The sequence below is a fragment of the Catharus ustulatus genome, chromosome 5 (genome assembly GCF_009819885.2).
Source record: "Catharus ustulatus isolate bCatUst1 chromosome 5, bCatUst1.pri.v2, whole genome shotgun sequence".
Classification (NCBI taxonomy): Eukaryota; Metazoa; Chordata; class Aves; order Passeriformes; family Turdidae; genus Catharus; species Catharus ustulatus.
The window spans coordinates 37,676,611-37,702,114 of record NC_046225.1 but is presented as its reverse complement, the minus strand read 5'-3'; the positions used below and the strand labels follow the sequence as shown (position 1 = coordinate 37,702,114).

Below are 25,504 nucleotides of genomic sequence, written 5' to 3'. Positions count from 1 at the left end.
ATCCTGTATCAGAAATAATCCAAGTGGAAATAATCCCACTAGGAGAAGGCCACAAGAATAAAACAGATTATTTTGAGTGGTCTGGGTGAGGGGTACTGTTCATCTTCCCCATGAGCCCACGACTGCTCTCCCAGGGATTCCTGTGTTATTATAGTAATGCAGGAACACCATTATGCTCTACACAACAAAGTATGTTCCTGTTAAATATTCTAGGCACTATGAATCCCCCTTTCTTCTTTCAAATCAAATCTACAAAGAATTATAGTAATTTCGCGTGCATAAGGCACACCCTTTTGACTAGAATTTTGGTCCCAACCCGGAAGTGCGCCTTATACTCTGGAGCATCTTACATATGGAAAAAGTTCGGAAATTTGCCAACCTGGAAATGTGAGCTGTGGGCCGAGCCGAGTTCATGAATTGAACACCTGCCAGTAAAAGCCGCGATCATGTGAATGTTACAAATTGGTTACTTTGTTGTGAGAGCATCCTCACTGCGAACGAAAGTGCGCCTTATACACCGGAGCGCCTTATACTCGTGAAATTACTGTATTTTCTTTCTTACTACAGTACTAAGGAGAGAGCTGCATGTTCTTGTATTGATGGAGGAGAGGGAAGATGTGCATAACCAGCAGTTGCCCTCCACCAGGAGAGGGCCCTTCTTGCTTTTCTGGGAAGTTCGGAGAGACAAATAATTTTCACAGCATGGTGATTTGAATACATATTTCTAGGTGTCCAAAGCTACCCTTTCCTTAGAAAGTGCACCCAAATATCAGACAGAGCTCCCTTCCATGTACAGTAATTTCACGACCATAAGGCGCACCGGACTATAAGGCTCACCCCCCGGGAGTCGGCAAAATTTGCAACTTTGTAGATCAGATAAGGCGCACCGGACTATAGGGGGCGCTTTTTTTTTGCAGTGAGGCTCTGCCCCCAGCTCCCCCCGTGCAGTTGCTGGCCGAGGCCCTCCCTCAACCCAGCAGCCATTGGCCCCCAGGCCCGCCTCCACCCAGCAGGGGCAGTGCTGTGAGCCACGGGCCCCTGGGTCTGCCTGGACCCCGGAGGGGCGGCACCGCGGGCCCCCTGGCCCGCATTCACCTGGTAGCCATGTGCCCCCAGGACTGCCTGGACCCGGGAGAGGGGGTGCTGCGGGCCCCCTGGCCCACATTCACCTGGCAGTCATGCGCCCCCGGGACTGCCGGGACCCGGGAGAGGGGGTGCCGCGGGCGGGCCCCCTGGCACGCATTCACCCGGCAGCTATGGGCCCCCGGGACCATCTGGACCCGGGAAGGGCGGCACCACGGGCCCCTGGGCCCGCCTTCACCCGGCAGCCATGGGCCCCCAGGCCTGCCTCCACCTGGCAGGGGAGGTGCCGCGGGCCCCTGGGCCCGCCTCCAACCGGCTGCCGTGGCACTGCCGGCTCCTCCCACGGCTCATGGCTCGCACTTCCGGTTTGGTAAATTGCTCAACTTTGTACAACAGATAAGGCGCACTGGACTATAAGGCGCACTTCCAGGTTCAAGGGAAAATTTTAGTCAAAAGGGTGCGCCTTATAGTTGTGAAATTACTGTACTTTCTCACTCTTGTATCCCATCTTTTATGCCACTACAGCTAGATAAGAAAGGGTATTAAGGAATGTGTCAGCCTAGAGCTGGCATGTCTTCAGTCTGCAGACAAAATAAGTTAAGAAACCAAAACTTTAAAGCAAACACATTAAGGTAAAGGAACATCATGGAGGTTAAACACGCACTGGGATCAAATCAGCACCAGTTATAAAACACTTGAGTTGCCAAAACTGGTCTTTTTAATGTAGTTTAAAGTTTCTTTGAATGCTATAGACCAACCATACAGTATAAAATCAGTTAAGGAACACTGAGGCGTGACAGAATTAATAAATGCATGTAGGGTAGAAAATGGACTTCCTGCAGGAAAGTTGTTGGGGTTTGGTGTTACGCTATGAATAGATCTACTAAATATACACTGCTGAAAAGTTTCCACATGTAAAGCCAAAGTGACTTTCAGAATATCAGAAATCTTAACCTCCTCATCAGTAATACTCAGTTTTAAAATATACGTCCATGCATTTTTGCAAATATATAAAAAATACAATGCTCTGCAATAAAGAAATCTCAGCTTGGAGAGTAAAACAAGTTAAAAACCAAATACAGTAATTTCACGACTATAAGGCACACCCTTTTGACTAAAATTTCCTACCGAACCCAGAAGTGCGCCTTATAGTCCAGTGCGCCTTATCTGATGTACAAAGTTGTGACATTTGCCACCCCGGACGTGTGAGTTGCAATGGGGGGGCGGTGCCGCGGGAGCGCTGAGTCACAAGGCGGGGCGGGAGTGGGTGGCCACAGCCGGCAGGAGCTGCGCAAGGAGGGAGGGAGCTGCCACCGGCCCCAGCGCGGGGAGAACAAGGAGCCACCGGCCGCGGGGGTAGTGAAGAACCGGCGGGCGCCACTGGCCGCGGGGGGAGCGAAGCGCCGCCGGCTGCGGGAAAGCGGTAGCGCAGCCCCTGCGGTTGCGGGAAAGCAGCGGCGGTGCAGCCCCTGCAGCCGCTGCAGGAAAGGGGCAAGAAGCAGCGGCGCCACTGCTGACCGTGGGGAAGGGGCGAGAAGCGGCAGTGCCGCCGAGGCGAGCGGGGAACGGGCGGAGGTGCCGCCGATGCGAGCGGAGGACGAGCGGAGGAGCCACCGAGCCACAAGGGGGACGGGGGAAGGAGCCGCCAAGCTGCAAGGGGGACGGGCGGAGGAGCTGCCGAGCTGCAAGGGGGACGGGCGGAGGAGCTGCCAAGGCGAGTGGGGGACGGGCAGAGGTGCCGCTGATGCGAGCGGGGGACGGGGGAAGGAGCCGCCGAGCCGCAAGGGGGACGGGCAGAGGAGCCGCTGAGCTGTAAGGGGGACAGGCGGAGGTTCCGCAAAGCTGCAAGGGGGATGGGCGGAGGTGCCGCCGAGGCGAGCGGGGGATGGGGGCAGGAGCCGCCGAGCCGAGCCGGGGAACTGCATGGCGGCTCCATGGAGCCGTGATGGGGAAAAGCACCACAGCAGCACGGAGCCGCAAGGGGGAGGCGGCACTGGGGGCAGGTGGGAGTGCCAGGGCCCACTGCACAGGGAGGGCGCTCTGTGTCGTGGCGAGCCCTGACCGCTCTGTGACGCAGTGAGCCCCGACCGCTCTGTGACGCAGTGCGCCGCGCCTGCTTCGTGTTGCGGTGAGCCACATCTGCTCCATGCCGCAGCGAGCCACAACCGCTCCGTGCCACGGCGAGCCACAACCGCTCCGTGCCGCGCCTGCTCCATGCCATGGCGATCCCTGACCGCTCCATGCGGCAAGCCCCGACCGCCCCGAACCGCTCCGAACCACCGCCGCCCCGAGCCCCGCCTCGGCAGCTGGCGCCGGGGGTGCGTAGGAGTGTCGGGCCCCACGCACGGGGAGGGCGCTTGGGACTGCGTTTAAAGGCTACACCAATCTGTTAAAATGTTTCCAATTTGAGCACATGCCAGTAAACTCCACAATTGCAGGATCCCGTTACTGATTTGTTACTTTGTTGCGCGCGGCACGGATCCTCGCTGCAAAAAAAAGGTGCACCTTATAGTCCGGTGTGCCTTATCTGATCTACAAAGTTGCAAAATGTGCCGGTTCCCGAGGGGTGCGCCTTATAGTGCGGTGCACCTTATGGTCATGAAATTACTGTAATTATTTCTGACAGGCAAAAGCATTCTTATTGATGAACATTTTAAGGCATCTGAGCCAAGATTGTTTTGTTATGCTAATAAAATATATTTTTAAAGCATCAACCTAAAAATTATAATTAATTCTGCTTGCAACATCATGCCTTTGGTGACATTAAATAGTACATTATGGTTGGTAGATAAATCAAATTACAGATAAAAGTTCTGTCTGTTTCATAAAAATTAACAGCTGTGAAGCCATTCCTGGAAAATTATGCTTGCTGGGATTAGATTGCAAACAGTATTTTGACAAGCTATCAGTACAGAATAAATTCTTGCAAATATCATACAAGATAAAACCCGTTCAAAAATCTGTTCAATCTGCCCATCCTTTGCAGCAATGCTAACTGGCCAAGTCTACTAGTAAAAATTTTGGTGCTTAATGTTTAAGGCTGTGAAGTCTTCTTTAATCAAAGACATGAATTGTAGAGTTTAAAATGAAAACTTACTTTTCACACAAAACCCTTAGCATGCTATCCTGTGACAAACCCGTTGGAAGATATATTGCCCAAACTATTATAAAGTCAAGAGGAGAAGTCTGACCATTTATCTTTCTTCCTTACTTCCAGATATCTATCACTTAATACCTTAGTGCAAACAAGAAAATTTTTAAGCTGTTGAACAGGGGGTCGTGAGAATAAGCCTATTAACTCCCTAAATTCCCACAAAGAATGAATGATGATAAAAACCAAAATGAGTAGGAGGAAAAGAAATAGAGTAAATGAGGTATTCATCCTTTAGCTGAGGATGAGATTGGAGTAAAAACATGAAACAACCAAGATGCAAGATCAATGCATGTCACTACACTAACATGAGCTTGTGCTGGCTGCAGTCAATCCATGATCACCATCAAGGCTCCTTGCAAGGATCCAACCATACCTTTGTCACCTGATGCAAGTGTGCAGGATTATTTTTTAAAGTTTATTTTAAAGAAGAAAACCACATCATTGTTTCCAGTAAATATAAATGTTAAGAACTGAGAACCAGTGTATCACACACCTCACTGTAAGTCAAGCAGCCTCTCTGTTCTCGGCTTAAGAGCAAAAGCATAACTGGGTACCTCTGATTACCTGCAGTCCCTGTGTGCATTTCATCACACACGTACATGCTAGTCAGCTTTGATTTAGAAATTATGCACCCTTGGGAAATATTATCAAAACAAATGCCTCCCAAAGAGGCACAGGGCATTTCTCAGCCACAAGATCTAGGCATATGGGAATCAGAGAAAAGGGGACATAGGACAGATGAAGTGTGCTCAAGGACAACAAATTTCAAAGAATTCTAATTATTTTTAAAGTAGGCCAACCCCTAGGACATATCCATTTCATCCACAAAAATTAATCCAGCCTGCTCCCTGCCATCCTCTTTTCCCAAGGCCCCTCAGGCATACACAAAGATTAAAAGCTACATGAACTATCCTGGCAGTCTGCTCCCTTTTATCACAACAGCTTGACAACTCCCCTGTCATCACCAGTCGTGGTAGAAGATAATAATGGGAGCAAAACTTGTTAACTCCCTGAGAGGTGACTGATGTGCCTATTCATGCAAAAGGTAAGCCTGCTCTCTAAGACAGAAACTCTGCATCTTGCAGAGATTTCTCCCCCACTGTTTCTCTACACAAAATAATGGTGATGACTTAGACACTTCGGACATCTACTCACTGCTCTGTCAATAAGCACTCAAGGGTCTCACCACTCACTGCCAAAGCTGGGCCAGAGTAACCATTCGCCCCAAGTTTGGCATCAAAGTCTTGTCCCAGACTTGATTCCAGCATCATGGACAGTTGCTTTTCTTGAGGATGGTTTTCAGATGACCCTGAAGGATGACATTATACCTCGACCTGCTCAAAGAACTTCAGCCTCACTGTCAGGTTAACACTTCTTGGCCTTTCTTAGCCCAAACTTTCCTGTAATGTTCACATAAACAAAAAAAAAAAGGCAATTATTTAAGTAAACACAATGAGGGACAGAAGACTCACCAAGATCACGCATATGTATCCAAGAAACTAAATCACAGTTTTGCTTCATACCCCAGGGCTGGAATACCTCTACAGAGAGTACTTGACACCTCTTCACTAACTTGGTAAATCTCATGCTGTAGGAGTACCATACTGAAATCAACTGAAATATCAGAATTCGGAGCTGAAGATCTCCAAAATGCTATCCAAAAGGCAGTAGGAGATTCTTACCACTCACCAACAAGAGCTAAGGCACAGGAAACCCATGAAGCATCCTTCTGTATTTGAGGGCTCTTGGTTAAGAACTCTGCGATTAGAAGTGGGTGATGCATTTACCATGGCTAGAATCTCATATTCCATCAAGAGAAGCAAACAATAAAACCCCACATACTGCACTTTTCTATCTCTGATGTTTACTGAGATACTCTCCTCATGCCATCACTACTGAAGGCCTTGTCTCTGTAGAAGCAGAGGTCCTCATAGAGGGGAGTGAAATAAAGGTAGAAAACATGGAAAAGGTGATTAAAAAACCAATATATTTCATAGCTGTGGTTTAAGACTTCTCATAGACTTTGAAATGATAGAATAACACTGTGGGTGATGGAATAGCAGAGCCAGAGCAGGGGAAGCAGTCCAATAAAAGCAATAAATTACAAGCCTTGAAGAGCTGACTTCAAGGTCTCATTTAACTGAGAGTGTAGGAAAACTTATTTCAAGACTAAAGCATACAGAGAACAATTAATTTTCTCTGAAGAGCCCATTATCTTAATACTGTCTTTCTTGATCCTCTTTCCTCCATAGGAAAAAAAGAGAACTTTTTAAAAGAGGTAGCTTGGTTACTTTTCTAAGGTTTTACTTCAAAATGTTATTACAGACGAGACATTTTCTACAGCAAATTTAAAATGGTAAATACTTTCTCTGCCATAGTCGAATTGTTACTAAATAACTCAAAAGAAAGACAATGTCTCAACATCTCAAAACCATAAAGGCAGAGACTGAGAAATAAAATGGGATGTTATGCCTTGGCCCTTTGTTCATTTATTAATGCTTAAAAAGATAGTGTTTTACTGCAGTGTAAAACCAAAGCAAATTTTAATCCCCAAACTGTGGCAAACATGCTTGATAAAGACTATATTTGATTTCATTTAAAATATTGTACAGTAAATTCACGAATACAAGCCGCACTGAGTATAAGCCGCATCTCTGGGTGTTGGCAAATATTTCGGTTTTTGTCCATAAACAAGCCGCATCCGAATATAAGCCGCTCTGTCATTCGCAGCGAGGACCCGCGTGCAATTAGTAACAGAACCGCGGGAGGGCGGGGTTTACTGGCTGAGCTAAGGCTGTGCAGGCTCGGCCCGCTAGGGGCTGCCGACGGGGCCAGGTGGCCCAGCCCGGCGCTGCCGCTCGGGGCCGGCCGCCGCTCCCACTGGGCTCGGTCACCCCGGGTCGGTGCTGCCCGCGGTGGCAGGCAGGGACGGAGCTTCCCCCGCTCCAACGGCAGCGGCGGCGGGCGGGGACGGAGCTTTCCCGCGCCTGTGGCGCCGGCGGCGGGCGGGGACGGAGCTTTCCTGCGCCCGTGGCGCCGGGCGCGGACAAAGCACCCCGCCTCCTCCCCAAGCTGCGGCAATGGCTGCGCGGGGCTCCTGTCGGCTCCCCGAGCCGCGGTAATGGCGGCGTGCACCTCCCCCCCCCTCCCCGGGCCGCGGCAATGGCGGCACACACTTCCCCCACCCTCCCCAGGCCGCGGCAATGGCGGCGCAGGGCCCCCGTCGGCTCCCCGAGCCGCGGCAACGGCGGCGCTCCCCACCCCGTCCTCCCCGAACCGCAGCAATGGCGGCGCACCCCCCCACCCGTCCTCCCCTGGGCTGCGGCAGAGGAGGAAAGAGAGCTCTCCCGCCTCTCTCCCCGCCCCCCGTGCTGCCTGCAGGGAGCCAGGGCAACACGGTAACACTGTAACAATCGCTGAATGCCGGCTTTTACTGGCAGGTGCTTGGCTCGGCGCCCTGGCTGGCACTTCTGGGGTTGTAAATGTCAGAAAATTATTCACATATTAGCCGCCCCCGACTATTAGCCGCACTTCCGGGTTTCCACCAAAATTTTTGTCAAATTGCTGCGGCTTGTATTTGTGAAATTACTGTATTTTTTTTTTCTAAAACAGTGTTTAAAGTAATACCTTTCTGCCTTATTAAAAAGATAAGTCAGAACAGTTCTTGCTGAGCCATTTTCATTGCCAATTTCTTAAAAGACAACAAAAATAAGTACAAAACTTTGTGGGTTGAGCACCATCTGCTCATGCTGTAATTTCACTAACAATTATATTTTGAGACTGTCACCTGTAAAGCAAGTTTTCCACATGTAAACAGCATGTAAACTAGCATACTGTTTTTACCTTTTACCTTACTTCAATTCTCTCCTGCTGCTCAAAGGTTCACACATCAACGCTGACTGCTGCTATCTGCAACTGAAGGTTCCAGAAGGAAATCAAAGGAAAATACACTGTAGCCTAGGAAAGCAAGAGCAATACTAAAAAATGTTACCACATTCAAGGATTAGAATGAGGGATTCAAGAAGACACAGTAAGAAAAATGTAAAAGAAGTATATGCTACCATAGAGTAGCAAGCAATTAGTTTATTATAATAGAGAGAAAAAATAAAAGAGCAATTTGTTCTCTTGCAAAGAGGTATGCTTATGCAGGGAGAAGCATGCTTAATTCCTGATTAATACAATTCTTTTTAAAGCATCATCTCTTAATTACAAAAGCAGTCATTTTTGTTTCAGGAATAATATCTTTATGCAGCCTGGTAAGAAAAATATTCTATTCCTACATGGAAAATCCATGGGTTTTCAGAAGATAGGAATTTTGTACTAAAAAATGCACCTGGAAGGAAAGCACCAGCCTATCTCAAAAACAGCTCACACTGTTTGGGGTTTTTTCAAATTTCAGACCTGCTAATTCAAATTATATTCCAATAACTAAGCAAATATTTCAGAATTATTTGATCCCAAGCAAGGGGAACACAGTAAGGATGCTTATTTGAAAACCAAAGGTAGAATACAAGTTTCAGCTTTCTCCTCCATATCTTTGTACAGCTGTTAACAACAAAATACTCTTTTTCCACAAAAGCACATATCTTCCCAACAATCTCCTTCACAGAGGAGGAGTCTACAATTAAACTGATAAATCCTAATCTGCCATAAAGCACAATCTTAAACCGTTTAAGTTGATAGAAACCCACTGAGTTTAATTTCTTCACCTACAACCTGTATTAAGTGAAAAGCCAGAAAATCCCTAAATCCGAACCTGAACAGTAGCACAGGTTGTGAGAACATGCATGCTGCTGGCTGCTACCTACTCCCTTTTGTTGAGGACATCCTCCTTCCTCAACACAGTATCTGAGCAATGCACTCAGTAACGGGGTGAACCTCACTCATCAAAACTGTGGCTAACCTAATTCACTGTGAGGCAGAGGTGGACGGCTAAAGACAGATTCAAGCAATATACATTCCCTTTGACTCACAAAAATATTGAAGAAAAGTGATGGGGGAGGTGGCCTTTTGACCAGCATGAGCTCGGTTGGAGTTGAAGTTGATCAGAACTGTGGGGGACAATAAAATTATCTCTTTAAAATACATTGTCAAAAGCCAGTGCAGAAATGACATCAGCCAGTTACAGGATGAGGATGATCACCTCACAGTCAGGGATACCGACAAGGTGGAGATGATTAATGCTTTCTTTGCCTCTGTCTTCAACACTGATGATGGACTACCCTGGCTGTGAAAATGCTAAACTCCCAGCAGATACTGAAGTTCTGAGGAATCTGCTGCTCCAGTTGGATCCATAAAAATTGATGGGGCCTGATGGGATTCATCCAAGAATAACTGAAGACCTGGCTATGTCATCTCAAGGCCTCTCTGGGTGACTTTTGAAAGGTGTTTGGAATCTGCAGATAGCCCACTTGACTGAAAGTTGGTTAACAAAGTTCCAATTTTCAAAAAGGGCAGAAAGGAGGACCCTACAAACTACAGGTCTGTCAGTCTCATTTCAGTGATGGATAAAGTTGTGGAGATTATTCTGGGAGCATTGAAAATGCGTGAAAGACAACACAGTCATTGGTCACAGCCAACACGACTTCATGAGGGCAAACTCTGCTCGCCAAATCTGACTTCCTTTCACGACAAGGTAACGCAAGTAGTTGATTAAGCGAAGCCACTCAATGTACAGTAATTTCACGCATATAAGGCGCACCCTTTTGACTAAAATTTTGGTCCGAACCTGGAAGTGTGCCTTATATCCCGGAGCACCTTATATATAGGCAAAGTTTGGAAATTTGCCAACCCGGAAGGGCGAGCCCGCAGCAGCCCTGAGCCGAACTGAGCCCACCTGGCCCCGGCAGCAGCGCCGAGTTGGGCTGAGCCCGTCCAGCCCCGAGCTGAGCCAGTAAACCCCGCGATCACACGATTGTTACAACAGTAATTTCACAACTATAAGGCGCACCCTTTTGACTAAAATTTTCGCCCAAACCCGGAAGTGTGCCTTACAGTCCAGTGTGCCTTATATAATGTACAAAGTTCGGAAATTTGCCAACACGGAAGTGTGAGCCGTGAGCTGTGGGGGGAGCCAGCATGGCCGTGGCAGCCAGGTGAAGGCGGGGCCGCCGGGGCGTGGTAGCTGAGTGGAGGCAGGCCCGCAGGGCCAGGTTGCCACGGCTGCCGGGTGGAGGCAGGGCCTCGGCCAGCAACCGCGTAGGGGGAGCTGGGGGCGGATCCTCGCTGCAAAAAAAAAGTGCGCCGTATACTCTGGTGCACCTTATACTCATGCAATCACTGTAATCTTTTAGGATTTCACTAAAGCTTTTGATACGATCTCTCAGTGTCCATCTGGACAGAAATTCTATCACACAGCTGGAAAAGCACCTGGGTGGGGCACACCTTGATGTGCCTCCCAGTGTCCGGTCACCTTTTCCCTGGGCTCTTTGTTATACACAGGATCCAAGTTCACAGCCTCTTGCCTCGGGTACCTCTGCCACCCAGAGCCCAATCTGCAGCTCCAACTGCAGCAGCACAGAGCTCCCTGCACCCTATTTATTCCCTAACACTGTCCTGGGGAGCATCAGGCACACCAAGGGCTAGGGAGGGCTCTGCTCTGCGGTGGCCTCACCTTGAATATGGTGTCCAGTTTTGGGCACTGAAACACAAGAAAGATACTAAACTACTAGAGAAAATACAAAGGACAGCCCTAAAGGGTCTTGAGGGGAAGCCGCAAAAGGAGTAGCTGAGGTCACTTGGTCTGTTCAGCCTGGAGGAGACTGAGGGGAGACCTCATTGCAGTTGCAGCTTCCTTGTAAGGGGAAGAGGAGGGGCAGCCACTGATCTCTGCTCTGTGGTGACCAGCGACAAGAACTAAGAGGATGGCCTGATACTGTGCCAGGGGAGATTTTGGTTGGATATCAGGAAAAGGTTCTTCCCCCAGAGGGTGGCTGGGCACTGGAACAGGCTCCCCAGGGAAGAGGTCACAGCACCAACCCGACAGAGTTCAAGAAGAGTTTGGACAATGCTCTCAGGCACATGGTGCGACTGTCAGGGACAGTGCTGCAAGACTCAATCATCCTTGTGTGTCCCTTCCAACTCAGAATACTCTGTGATTCTATGTTGCTAATTTTAAACTAATAGTCCAGAGCAGACATTTGTTTTCCATACTTACAGAGTAAATCTAGTAATTAAATGTAAGTGTTGCCAGACTCAGATGATATGGCCTAGTTACTGTAAAAAGCATCCTCCCAGCCCCCCCAAGGTAGAAGTCAAACCTCTTAATGTTACAGCTTATCGTGCCCTATTTCCACTTAGCAGTCTCCCGTAATGCTGATTTAATATCTGACAAAAATAGGACAAAGATGCTGTCATTTTTCATTAGAGAACGACAGCTCAATACAAGCAATTTTAACTCTGCTGAGCTTGGGTTAGGGAAGGTGAATGCTGCTTGGCGATGTGGAGAAAAACCTACTAATGTATGTCTGGATAACGCTGTCCTCCTGGTGACCCAATGAATCCTTTGCAATAACAAAATTTACTAGCATCAGAATTTCTACTATTTCAGCTTAGCCATCCATATTCGCCAGTTTTATAACCGAGAGTTAACTATTACCTAGAATTTTATTTAAAAGAGGAATTTATTACATGCTATTTTCAATGCCCACTATTTGGCTCCCAAGCAGCACAAATTACCACTTCTGTTTTGTTTTTTTCCCCCAAAACCACAAATTACAGCCTACCCAGACCATGGTGTTGATCCCAATTTCTGTGGTGTTACTCACAAGTTTATTCATTAGGTACTGCAACAGATTAATAGTTTTACCTGTGCGATCTCCAAAACAGACACAACTGCTACGTTTTTGTTGCATTATCTTACCTAAGTGTGTAGAGTGACCTTTCATCCTATGCTGAGGATCCTGCCAAATGTTCCCTGGATAGTCTAGATCACTCTTCTCCTGCAATGGGATTCTTGAAAAGCAAATGGCAGTCTTAGCTTAAGATCTTTGATTTTTCAGCTGTTCAGTTCTTTTACATTATTCACAAATGGCAACACCTGGGGCTAAAATAGGACAAAATGAATCTTGTCACATACATAAAAATGGTGCAAAACTGCCCCTTAAAGAAGAGTAGACTTGAGATAATGAGTTCTTTACCTAACTTGATACAAGACTTTTTGAATGATAAGAGAGTTCAAGAAATTTTTAATATAATGTATGTATATATACTAAATTGCAAGTATCATATAGGCTTTCTTTTTTTCCCCTTTTCTTCACATTATCTGCTCTGTGGTCATTGATTCTGCAATATAACTGGAAGCACTTGTCAAACAATTTCCCTTTTAATATGACAGGGATTGGGGTTTTTATACTCTCCCAAGGGTGATAGATTTTTACAAGCTTTTTCAAAGTAAATTTGGATAAAAGCACATATTAAAAATTTACAGTAATTTCACGATTATAAGCCGCACGTCCGGGAATCAGCAACGTTTAGGTCTTTGTCCATATGTAAGCCGCACCCGATTATAAGCCGCACTTTCATTCGCAGCGAGGATGCTTGCACAACTTTCACAGAGTTGCCAATTAGTAACAGAATCGCAGGATCGCGGAGTTTACTGGCTCGGATCGGGGCCGGGTGGGCTCGGATCGGCCCTGCTTTTCCCCCGCTGGGGCCGGGCGGGCTCTGGCTCGCGGCCATTCAGGCTCGCACTTCCAGGTTGGCAAATTTCTGAACCACATCAATATATTGGCCGCACCTGATTATAAGACGCACTTCCGGGTTCAGACCAAAATTTTAGTCAAAATGGTGTGGCTTATAATCGTGAAATTACTGTACCATTTAATATCTCAAAACATTTTGCTTATTTTTGTTGCTAGCAGCACAAAAGATTACTGTAAGAAGTGATGGTTATTTTCTACAACAGCAATACTTTGGCTATAGCAAGCTCATTATCTCACTGCACACAGTCTTCAAACTTGTTGAGCACAAAAAGTTTGGCAAGGTGTTAATTTCTGGTGAATATCACACTAGCACTTATTTCAGCTCATTGTGTAAGACAGTGTGGCTATGTTTAGCCCTGCACCTGTACAGAGTTTTTCAAACCCAGGTGATGAATGATTGTGTTCAGCCTTCAGATAGTGCCAGAGTAGCAGTGCCCTTTGTCTGGGTGTCACTCAATTACAGAAAGGCAAACCAGTTTAAAAAGTGACCAATGTATAGATAACTATAGAGAGCAATTGGAGAGCAATTTTGTCATTTAATCACTTATGTACCATTGTGCATCACATTTTTAGCAAGTTCAGAAAACTCAAATCCCTCCACTACTGAACATCACTGTCCCTTTTACAGCAGATTTTTTATCTTATTTCAATTCCAGCCTTTCTTCCAGTAATGATATCAACAGTAAATTCCCATGTCTCAGTTTTTGTTCCAAGTACACTTGCTCCTTAAGGGAAAGTGAACAATTTCCTCTGGGATTTCCACACAAAGAATCTAATTTAAACCACAATAACACTTCAAGCTAAGTTTGCAACTTGTCATTAAGATCTCATGGACAATCAAGCCAAAGTATACAGGATATTAGCAGTTCCTAAAGTGAGGGAGAAGGGGTGTCACCAGAAAGCTCTGAAAATGTCCATTCAGCTTTTATTTCTTCTTTTTTTTTTCTAAAGCTTCTGCCTCCACATCGTAAACTCTCCACCTTCTATTGGCCATGTGGGAATTGTAATGTTTAAACTTGGCAGTTGGTGGAGGCCCACAGACCCAGTTGCAAGATCATCATCTGGTTTCCTGAACCAGAGGGATGTGCTAGAATTGTCACTTGACCAGGGCACTCAGCAAAGCCTCCTCTCCCTATCCAAGGGCAACCACTTATCCCTCACTCTGGCACAGCTGCCATGGCATCTGGCAGCAAGGACAGCCAGCTGTCATGGCAGGGAGATGGGAGTATAAATATCTAAGGGTAGGAGACTGACCTCACAAGCTCCTGTTAAGCACATCTGGTACCTGAGACATGCACACTTTCAGAGTTGGTAGGAGGAAAGGGACAGTTGTTGTCCAACTACTCGTGTACACTTTGAAAAAACCCTTGCAACAAAGTCTAGAAGTCTGAGAACTACTGATAAACAAATGAGACCTCAACAATATCCGAGTAAAATCACGTCACTTACAGACACAGAAAATTAAAAAGCTTTCAATATATGGCAAGTCCATTGGTGGCTCAGGTGTAGTAGTGGCTATGAAAAATGCTGAATTTATTGTAATGCTTCAAATCTGAAGAATGAGGTTCCCAGATAAACGAGGCCAGTCTGTGCCAAATTTTCAGGAAGTTCTCCTCACTACACCTGTGAACAGGATAGACTATGGAATTTATTTTTTGGATTTAGCAACCTCATCCCTACATTTCTGCCTTATGCAAGGTCAGGCACACAGTTCCAGCAAATCTTTTACTACCTTACTAAACTCCCTCGGAACCCTAGGAACACACTCTTCCTTACTGTTCTTCAGGAATACAAACAAATGGGGTAACTTGTAATCAGTCAGATTTGGAGAGTTAAAGTTGACCCACAGTACGTTTACTCCTTTAAATAAGCTTTCAACTTTTCAGTAACGAATCTTTCTTTACTGTTTCAGCCCATTGGTTCTGCCTGCTGTACTACCTACTCCTTGACAACAGCAGCTTTAAGGCTGTATCCTCTGAGGCTGATCATTAGCAACACATCTCGCTGGAGAACAACAAATACTGTAGCTGGGATCCCTACAGCAATCTTGTTAGGATGAATGGCCTCAGTGGTGTGATTGGCCCATGGTGTGACTCCTGAGATGTCCTGCGCAGGGCTGGGAGCTGGAATCCATTATCTCGATGGGTCCCTTACAACTCAGCATATTCTATGATTCTATGATTCTCACTCATTTCCTTCTGGCTCCAGAACTGTGACCCCTTGATCCAGAAGACCAGAAGATATCAGAAAACCTCCAAAAGACACAACATGGTAAACAAATCAATGATTCTACCTAATTTTTTCTCACAGCCATAAGCAGAGTCCCCGCCTAAATATTTGGTAGTTTTGCAATCCTTACTATCAAATAACAGGTATCTTTACTTACACAAAAGATGTGCACTTAAGACTGAGAGCAGACCTTAATATGTTTTCCTTGTTGTAATTTGCTTTAGATTGGAAACTGAAACTTCTTAAAGATCAGAGTTATTGTCTTTAGATATTCCTGATAATGCAAATGAATACTTAATCTCTCACTCCAAATTCCACAAGCACTTTTTCCTCAAATGGAGGAAGTCCCAAGTGAGGTTACCCAGAGAACAGCTCTGTGCTCCCAACTTCTGCATATGTGTCAGTCAGAGTCTTCTATTGGAAAGAAAGGCGTTTTCTCCAACTATGTGTGTTACTGCTATTACCACTTTGTTCTCATTTCCTTCCTAAACAGCCACTTCTCCACTTTCATTTTTGTTTTGAAAACTCTCTGTACATTAATCATTTTTACTTTCCTAAAGACCTCTGAAATCTTTTAAATCAGGAAATAAAAGAGGTAACACAATATTTGAAAGGTTATTTTTTTAAAGGTACATATTTATAACACTAAAAAATCTTCTGTATTACCTATTGTCTGCTGCTGTGAGCAGGAAAACATTGAAAGTTATAAACTAAAAAATAATAGCACAGCAAATCTTTTCATCTTTGCATTCTTAATGCTTTGGTATTATTAAGAAGTGCCCAGGGTTATAATAGAGAGAGGAAAAGGGTACTGCCTGAAGCTAGCTAAAAAAAGCTGAATTCTATTTTAAGCTGGTACTCTTTGACAAGGAATTTCATATTTGCTGGTTAGAGCTTTTAGCATGAGAAAAGGGAGGAGGGTGTTGTACAGGAAGATTTATTTATCTGTCATCTTCATCTTAACAAACTTTTGGGCAACTGACAACAGAGAGAACACACACATTTCTATGACTGAACAAAGTGCACACCACTGCATTTCTGAGAAGCAGTTGAGATTAAACTCCTACTTCCCTTATGCTGAAGCTGTACCAAGGCACACACTGTTCCCAGGTGTTGCAGGGAGCACACTCCAAGACACATGCTCAGCTCAGGAGGTCAGCTCTGCCTCTCCTAACACAATGCAGGGTATGCAGGTCCTAACCTCTGGACATATTCCTGGACTCTGACAGCTTCCCAGTAATATGCCAGAGCAATGCTAGTAGGAAACACAGTCATTACTGTTTCATAATTCATATCCCTTACCTGAGCAGCTTCTGAGGTGGAAAGCACTCCAATCCAAAACAAGAATTTTGTAATAACGTTTCTGAGAAAATGATGAAGCAGCATGTGTTACTCTCACATATATCACAAAGGCAAGTAAACAGCTGATGTAGCTAATGAATCAGACACTGTTTAGATTTCATCTTTGACAGTGTTTACTTAATATAATTGTATTTGTTCTCAACAAAGACTGAATTACTTCCTGAGATGGCTGTCATGGATATTTCCTCCTCAGGTCAAGACCAGGTAACCAAGACAGAATGCTGCTTTATCAGGGACAGGACTGTAAAAACTCTTGCAATTCCTTTGCTGGTACACAAACGAGCTAAAAAAGACTTCTGAATTAGACCTCACATGTGAATAAAAACGGACACAAGGGCTCAAAACTCTCTGAAGCAAAAGCCTTTAGGCTCATGAGAAAGGACAGCAAGATGCATTACAGCACTTGAGTAAATTGATACAGCACACGCATGCCAGGGCTACCATACTTCAGTGGTCATCCCAGAATAAGCATCTGAAGATGGTCACTGCCCTACACAGCAATGCAACCACAATTTTTTTTCCCTGAGATTGTCACTTCAAATGTTTGTTCACAGTCCTTTCGTAAGCAGGAAAAGTAATTTGACCAGTTTTGATGCAAAATGTCTACTGCCTGACATTTTGTTCAGAGGTATACAAATACATTCCTGAAGATTTTTCCACACACAGAAAATACACGTTGTGTCTAGAAAAACAGATTACAGAAACTTCACAACTTAATAAACTGCTTATCTTTAAAAAAAAAAAAAAAGCTATAGCCTATTATCTCAGCAGTAACTGCCAAGATACAGCAAACTGTAACAGCTTCAGAAGACAGAGCATCTGCTGAAGGAGTCCAAAGTCATTTCCAGTTTTCAAAAACAAGAGTTCTGTCAACTCACTTGCCTTACACAATTATCCAAAGTAGCTCACTAGAGAGGTCCAAGATCATTAATGAACACATAATAAAAGATCCCTTTCTAAGATAATCACTAGAAAATTTTATGACTTTACCAAGATTATTTTAATCTTGGCTAATCTTACTTCAAGCAGATCTCCTTAAGTCCAGTTATGTCCCTGAGCTCTAAAACATCTGGGGAAAACGGAAGAATTACTTTGACTCCTTCTAAGACCCTGGTGTCAAAGGGTCAGATTATTTTCACCTGACTAATACAAGGCCACGGCAAGACTCATACCATGGATTTGTTCGTCTGACCTCCTGAAGCATCTCTGGGAGTTAGCTGAAGCGCTGCCCACCTCGCGAGTCACCTGTGCTCCCACCATGTCGGCATGGGAAACCTGCACCACCAGCTGGGTGAATCCAGCGCCTTTTGGCTTTCCGCGCGCTGCTCTTAAATTACCTGATCTGCTGCTTCTCCTTGGCCAAACCTGCCCTTGGGCTAGCAAAGCGCCGGGAAGCCGACCCGGGCAGCTAGGTGAGTCGGCGAGGGAACACCTGCACCCTTTGTTGAAGCTCTGGGGGACCTTTGCAGGACACTCAGGCAGGGGAGACCGGCGCGATTATTTAAGGGATGGAAAAGCCCCGAAAGGAAGACAATCCCACACGTTTCGGGTGCCCAGGGCAGGGCGGCGGGGAGGTCCCGGGGCGGGCAGGGCCCCGGCGGGACGCTGCCCGCAGCACCGCGCCGCTGGCGGATACCGGCGGGCGGGGGGGGGGCTGCGGCGGCTCCGAGACGGGCGGGGCGGCGCGGACCGGACCTCGGCCGGGCTCGGCCGCCCGGGCCCCCTCGGAACGCGGCGCCCCCGGGCCCCGCCGCCCGGGCAGGGACGCCGGTTCCGGGGGCCGGATGGGGCCGGCCCCACCGCTCCGCACTCTCCTCTCGGGCCTGCAAGGCTCCGCAGGCCGCAGCCCGGGCAGCCGCCCCCCGCCCGCCCGCAGCCGGTCACATCCCGGGCGGCGGCCCCGCCACCCGCTCCGTCGCGCCCGCCCCAGCGCCCGGCGCGGCCGCGCACTCACCCGCGTCCGTCCCGGGAGATCCGGCTCCTCGGCGCGGGTCGACAGCGAGGACCAGAGCAGCAGCAGCCCCAAGAAGCTGCCCGCCAGCAGCACGGCGCGCAGCAGGAAACCCAGCTTCAGCCGCATCCTCCCGCCCGCCCTCTGCCTCCCGCCGCCGCGCACGCAGCGCCCGGCCCCGCGCACCGGCCGCCTTCCGCCCCCCGCGGCACCGCACGGCGCGGCCCCGTCGCCGCTCCCCCGCCTCCCCCGGCCGCCGCTGCTCTCCAGCAGCCGCCCGCCTGTGGAGGCTGTCCTCTCGCCACCGCCGCACGTACAAACTTTCTTTTTTTCCCTTTTTTTTCCTCCCCCCCTCTTTTTTCCTCTCTTCCCGCGCCGCCCCGGTAGGCTGCGGGCTGCGCGCCTGCCTCCCCGCCGGGCGCAGCGGCCGGGGCGATGCGGAGCAGGAAGTGGCCGCTGCGGGAGCCGCGCGGTTCCACGTGGCCGCCCCGCACCGGGGCGGGAGCGCCTCGCCCCGGGCCGCCGCTCGCCCCTGCCCCCGCCCCGACACCGCGCCGGGCGGGCGCTCCCGTGCACCTGCTCCGCCCGGACCGCGCCTGCGGCCAGCTCCTCCGGGAACGGGGGGAGCAGGAGGACACCCGCCGGCGGGGTCTGCGCTTTCCCAGCTGGGTGGGCAGCGCTCCTTGGGCACCGTTTTGTAAAAATTAAGGTGCAAACGTTTAACTTCAGGGGTTGTCATGTAGGAGCAGGGTAACGCAGGCCCATGAATTTCTACTGGAAAGTCAACAGATTTTTCTTGGGGATAGCAGATTAAGTACAAGATTACAGAGATGCTATCAGCCCCACAGCTTGTGTGCTGTTACTAATTTTCTGCGCTAAAAGTTAGGCATCCTATTTCCTTCTTTGAAGGAATGTCACATGCACACACATACACACACGGAGAAATTGACAATGTAAGCTCTCCAAAAAAACAGTGCATCACTTCCAATATAATAGTACTTTTGTCTTTTCTGTGTATTCAGTACTATCCCCTTGCTCCCATGTTTTTAATTCTATTTCTTGTGTGCACTGGGAGGGTTTCAGATCCATGGATCTTGAACATTAACTTTCAATGATAAGGACTGCAGAAACGAAACAGGATATTACACCTTGAACAGGATAACTTTGGAGGAAAAAACCACCCACACCTAAGTGACCTTTGTAGTTGGACACACCTAGACACAAAAGTCTTTGTTTATTTGTATACCTTATGCTATAGAACTGTGTGATGTCTTTTTTTTTTTCTTCCTCATTCTGTAAGATCAAGGTAGGAGATGTAGACAAATGCAGTGTTTAAGGCATGAGCAACAGCTGTAATCCTTACAAGTGTTTGCACAGCCCTGTGACTTCCACAGGAGCACAGAAATGTTTTCCCCAAAGCCCCCTCCTCGTCTGCAGTTGCAGCAATCACACAAATATCCCAACACAAAGATTGAGGTCACTGTTTTCAGGTAGATAACAACATCTGCACAAGGCTGGGAAGGACTGTTAGGGTTTTTTTGGATGGGAAACACAGAGTTGAGGTGCCTAGCCCTGAACAGATCCCCTGGCTTGCTAAGCCCAGAAGGAAAAGGCAAGTTGAGGCTGTAAACTGTGAAGATCAGTAGACTGTCAAAGTATAGAAGCATCTCCCCAACTCTTCCTTCACTCCTTAGTGGAGATCTTACTACAGCAAGCAGTGCTCTTTTCTTATGTTGTTTCATTCTTCATTTTTGGCATCCCTTTTTAATGTCCTGTTCTGTTGCTCTCAGCACACTCAAGAAAAGTGAGAAGGAAAAGAAGTTACTTATAGCACTACATGGATGGGACAGCCATGGGATGTGACACTGCTCTGCTACTGCTCTTCTGAGCTGAGAGTGGTGGGGACAGAGCCCTTGCATGCAAGTTGGTAGGATGAGAACTCATATTTGTAAGGCTGCCTGCCAAAAGCAGATTTGGGGATTTTTTTCATATGGAGGTGTATGTTCTGCACGAAGCCATAGGCAAAGGTAAACCATGCATCCATCCGTGATTTCATAGAGAGCTATACCCTTGGAAGATGATCGAGAGCTTTGTCGTTTTGGTTTTAGATACCTGAAGTCTTGTTTCGAGTGAACTCCGCAATTAGCTATCCCAGGACACTGGCTTCTGTATCAGTTGCAACCCCCTGCGTTTTATCCCGGAAGAGAAGTAGCTGATGCCCACTGGGAGGCAGTACGGGCCAGTGGACAGGGTGTTCATGCCAGCCAGCCCCTCTCTCTGCCGGAACCACCAAGGACAGCACATGGAAGAAGGCGTCAGGTTTGTGCTTGACCATTATACCTGCCTGCCCTGATTCCTCAACAGCGAGCATCATCTACCTTTTTTCTTCTCACACACAGTCCAACTCCAGAAGTATTAGGCTAATACTGACCTTGGAAGTAGTCTTATTTCAGTTGTATCCTCATTAAGGATGTGCTCAAGTTTCAAATTCTGCACTTACAGTTCCTCCTATGTAGTAAAGTGTCTAAAAGACCTACAGAACATATTTTCACTATTGTTGAGTTTGTATCACCTAAGACAGAAAATTCAAATTAAATTTGGCTTTGGATTGTCTCCAGTACTATTAAAAACCACTTTTCAAAGCCTGGAGAGAAGAAGAGGGAGGGTTAAACACAGGATTTAGTCTCACTCAGTTACAAAACGTAAGTAAATCTACATTTATGTATAAAATATAAATATATATAAAAGTAAAATAAATACAGAGTATATGAATGTATAAATATATATATAAACCATGAGGCTTTTACTGTACAGGCAGTATTAAAACACAATTCTGTTATTAGGGAATCAATCTCTGTTAGGCTGATATTCAGTCATTCAAATCTTTCAAACAGGCTGGCAACTGTCACAATGTTTATATCTGTGTGTGGACATCTACTGCTTGTCACACAGAAATCATACATTCACTTCTCCAGGTATGACTCCAAATAAATATGCAATGGCATTTAAGTCATTAGAAAGCCTTGCTGCTCTTGAACCAGAGACCTATGATGACCTGGAGGTGAGGAATCCAATTACCAATCCCGTAAGCCATGCAGTTGCCTTATTGCTGGGGATTTGGGGGATGGTGTCTGGAGCAGAGTCACTAACCAATGTCAAAACCTCACACTGTTCCTTGCATGGGAGAAGCGTCTGGATGTGGATCTACCCCTTAACTCTTGTCCTGAATATCTGGCCACAAAAAAACACTCTGTTTGTTCAGAACACAATGTCTGAAAAGAAATTCTTACAGACTTGTACCTCTCAAGGTGAAAGTCATGTTATAAAGTTCCATAAACCAACAAGCTGCTATAAAGGCTTCACTCTACATAAAACCTCACATTTTGGTCATTTGAGGGTTTTCTTCCGTCAACACACAATCTTTGTAAAATCTGCAGTTCAGAAACCAAATTTTCTTTCTAGTTAGTGCAGAGAGCACAAAACGCAACTGTGGTTTTTTTTTTTTTGTCATGTTTGAAATTAAATTTTGAAATTTGTTATGGTGTGCTGGTTTTGACTGGGGTAGAATTTATCTTCACAGTAGCTGGTATGGGGCTACATTTTGGGTTTGTGCTGGAAAGGATAACACCAGGATGTTTTGGTTGTTGCTGCACAGGGCTTGCCTCGCCCCATCCCATCAGACAGGAGGCTGGGGGTACACAAGGAATTGGGAGAGGACACAGCTGGGGCAGGTGTCTCCTACTGACCAAAGGGATATTCCAGACCATATGGCACCATGCTCAGTATATGAAGCTGGGGAAAGAAGGAGGAAGGGGATGACATTTGGAGTGATGTTGTTTGTCTTCCCAAGTCATCATTAGGCATGATGGAGCCCAGCTTTCCCAGACATGGCTGAGCACCTGCTTGCCCATAGGAAGGGGTGAATGAGTTCTTTTTTTTTGCTTTGCTTGTATGCATGGCTTTTCCTTTACTTATTTAAATGTCTTTGTCTCAACCCAAAAGTTTTCTCACTTTTATCCTTCCAGTTCTCACCCACATCCTGCTGGGGTGAGTGTGAGAGGTGGTATGTTGCTTAGTTGCCAGCTGGGGTTAAACCATGACAAATAGATTCTAGACCTCAAACAGTTACACTTTCCTTAGATGTCTGCAGACATAACTACCAGCACTTCATTAAATGCAATATTTCCCTACACAATATACTCTAGGCTTTATGTAACAGCAAACTTGGTCATGCTTTGATTAAAGAAAATGCTGGAAAATGCCAGCTGGCAGAAAGTAACTTGCCTTCCTAAATGGAATACTCTCAACACCTTTGCTCTGCTGAAACCTTCCAGCTCCGTTCCCATCCTGACTTTGCACTTAGCCCTCTCTGAACAAAGACTTTGTTGTTTTCTGTGCTGTTACTTTGGATCTAAGGCGAGGTGGCCATTGACACTAATGGAAAGCTCGTGCAGTGTCTTAGTCCTACAGCAGATTTATTCATATTGCATATCAGATACCTGGGGTGTCCTGGTGGAATCCAAGACACACCTTCCCTAGTTTTCATCTGAGAAGGTGGGAACTCAATGAGTGGCTGAAGATACCTGGCCAGGTCTCCCTTACTTTATGTTAAGCTCATATTCCCTTCTGGCACCATCCCCAGCATTGAAGGATTTGAAGAAAGATTCTGGATTAATGAGGTGGTCACTTGTAGCAATAATCCAAAGGGCACAGTTTGGCATACATTATGATGAATAAAAGTTATGCCCTAAATATTTACAATGTGTGTATATTTATCCTCAGAGTTGAGAGAAAGGAACTGAAACACAGGATTTAAAATTCTTCTTAATTTCTGAGATTGTTTTAAAACTACAGTAATTTCATGAATACAAGCCGCACCATTTTGACTAAAATTTTGCTCCCACACCGGAAATGCGGCTTATACTCAGGAGCGACTAATATGTGAATAATTTTCTGACATTTACAACCTCAGAAGTGCCAGCCAGGGTCCCGAGCCGAGCACCTGCCAGTAAAAGCTGGCATTTCGCGATTGTTACAAATTGTTCATCTGTTGCGCTGCGGGTGGAGCCTGGCTCCCTGCAGGCAGCACGGGGGGCAGGGAGAGAGGAGGGAGAGCTCTCTCCTTCCCTCCTCTGCTGCAGCCCGGGGGAGAGACGGGGGGGCCCCGTGCCGCCATTGCCGCAGCCCGGGGGGAAGGCGGGGGCCCCGTGCCGCCATCGCCGCAGCTCGGGGAGGAGGCGGGGTGCTCCGTCCCCTCCCACCTCTGCTGCCACAGGAGCAGGGGGGGCTCCGTCTCTGCCTGCCACCACGGGGCAGCGCTGGGCCAGGGTGAGCGAGCCCAGAGGCGACAGCCGGCCCCGAGCGGCCCTGCCGAGCGGCAGCGCCGGGCTGGGCCACCTGGCCCCGTCGGCAGCCCCAAGTGGGCCAAGCCTGCACAGCCCGAGCCGAGCCAGTAAACCCTGCCGTGCAGCGGTTCTGTTACTAATTGGCAACTTTGTTGCACACAGGTCCTCGCTGCGAATGACAGAGTGGCTTATACTCAGGTGCGGCTTATTTATGGACAAAAAGCAAAATGTTTGCCAACACCCAGAGATGCGGCTTATAGTCCGTGCGGCTTGTATTCGTGAAATTATTGTACTTTAATCAAATAAGTGCCTCTAGGGAATACCAAATGTATGCTTTTGCAACTTAGACTATGATTGCTTAATCTTCACTGTTTTGTGGTCAAGACCTCCAGTCTTTAGTACCATCCTTCCCGTAATTCTCAATTATCCTTCTTTTTTTTTAAGCCAGTAGTTTAGCCATGCATGTCCTACCAAAAATTATCCTTCAGCATTTCAGCATTTGAATAGATGCTTTTGGCAGAGTGCTGTTAGCCTCCTTTGCTTTTCCTGTCACTCTTACGAAGAATGTGTTATGAAGTTCCTGTCATTACATTTAGCCCCCATACTCCTGTCATGCCTACTTAGTCTGTTTTATTCTTGCAGTATCACCTCTAGCTCCTCTTCTCTTTTCCCACACAGCAACAGTAAGCAGGGCTCATTATTTTGTACTGGTCTGGATTCTACCAATGTCCTGAAGATTGGAATGTAAAATGATTTTTTTCCAGCTGCCCTTTCTGATAATGAGTACCAGTCAATATTTATGAACTATGTCGTATTATTAATACTTCTTTTGTCTAAAAAAATTAATTTTTCTTGCACCTACAAGTCCTCAGAATATTCATGCTGATGAGTGTTGACAATCTTTGACAGATTTAGATCTCATTAAAATAGTGGATGGGATAGTCTGTTACGTGGGTGTTTCATTTAAGTATGAGAAGAATTGGAATGATTCTGAGCATGGTTTTGCCATTTAAAAAGTAAAATATATATTTTAAAATACTTTTCAAAGAAACTCTTACCTTTATTTTGAGCAAGACAAAAGTATGAGTAGTGATATACTCAGACCAGTCCGGTCTGGGAAATTTCCTTTTCCAAGGTGCCATATTTCTGAGCATTTCAAACAGAAATTAACTTTGCATCATTTCCTGAATCTAGGGCAGAGAAAATTGAAATAGGTTGCTGCAATTTCTGTTATGCTGAAAAAATGAATGTTGTAAACACCCACAATTCTAGATGCTGAGTTATTTTTCTAAAAGACTTTTCAAGTATAGTAAATTAGTGGAGTTAATTTGATGAAATTGTCAGTCTGAACAAGAACCAGAGTGCCTTTGAAAGAAAAAATGGAAAATTTTACAACTGTAAATTTATTAGATTTCTGTATTTCTTAGGAATTTTGTTATTTAGTGATAAACTGTTGACATCTTAGCTTATAAATGGCAATTTGAGTATTATCAATTCAATATCATTTATCAGCTATAAACCTTCAATATATATGACACAATTCTTTTCAGGATATATTCTGCCATGTTGTTCAAAATTAAACAAAACCTAACTGCTGAAGACATGAAGCATTTGTAAAGCATTAGAAAAGTTAAATAAAGCCAACATGTCAAATCTGCACAAGATAAAGCCTTATGAA

The 25,504-nt window shown here is 46.3% G+C and overlaps 1 protein-coding gene across 3 annotated transcripts in view; it reads right to left on the bottom strand.

Annotated features, from left to right (window-relative positions):
• Positions 1-25,504, bottom strand: part of GALNT7 (polypeptide N-acetylgalactosaminyltransferase 7) — a 101,121-nt gene that overhangs the window by 61,074 nt on the left and 14,543 nt on the right. For 2 of the 3 annotated variants that reach the window (XM_033061070.1, XM_033061071.1), the window contains exon 1: positions 18,485-18,618. In XM_033061070.1, the coding sequence (XP_032916961.1) occupies positions 18,485-18,610 (126 nt within the window). In that variant the 5' untranslated portion in view covers positions 18,611-18,618. Of the gene's footprint in view, positions 1-18,484; positions 18,619-24,884; positions 25,017-25,504 lie in introns of those variants that run through there. The other variant, XM_033061072.1, reaches the window with a different exon arrangement.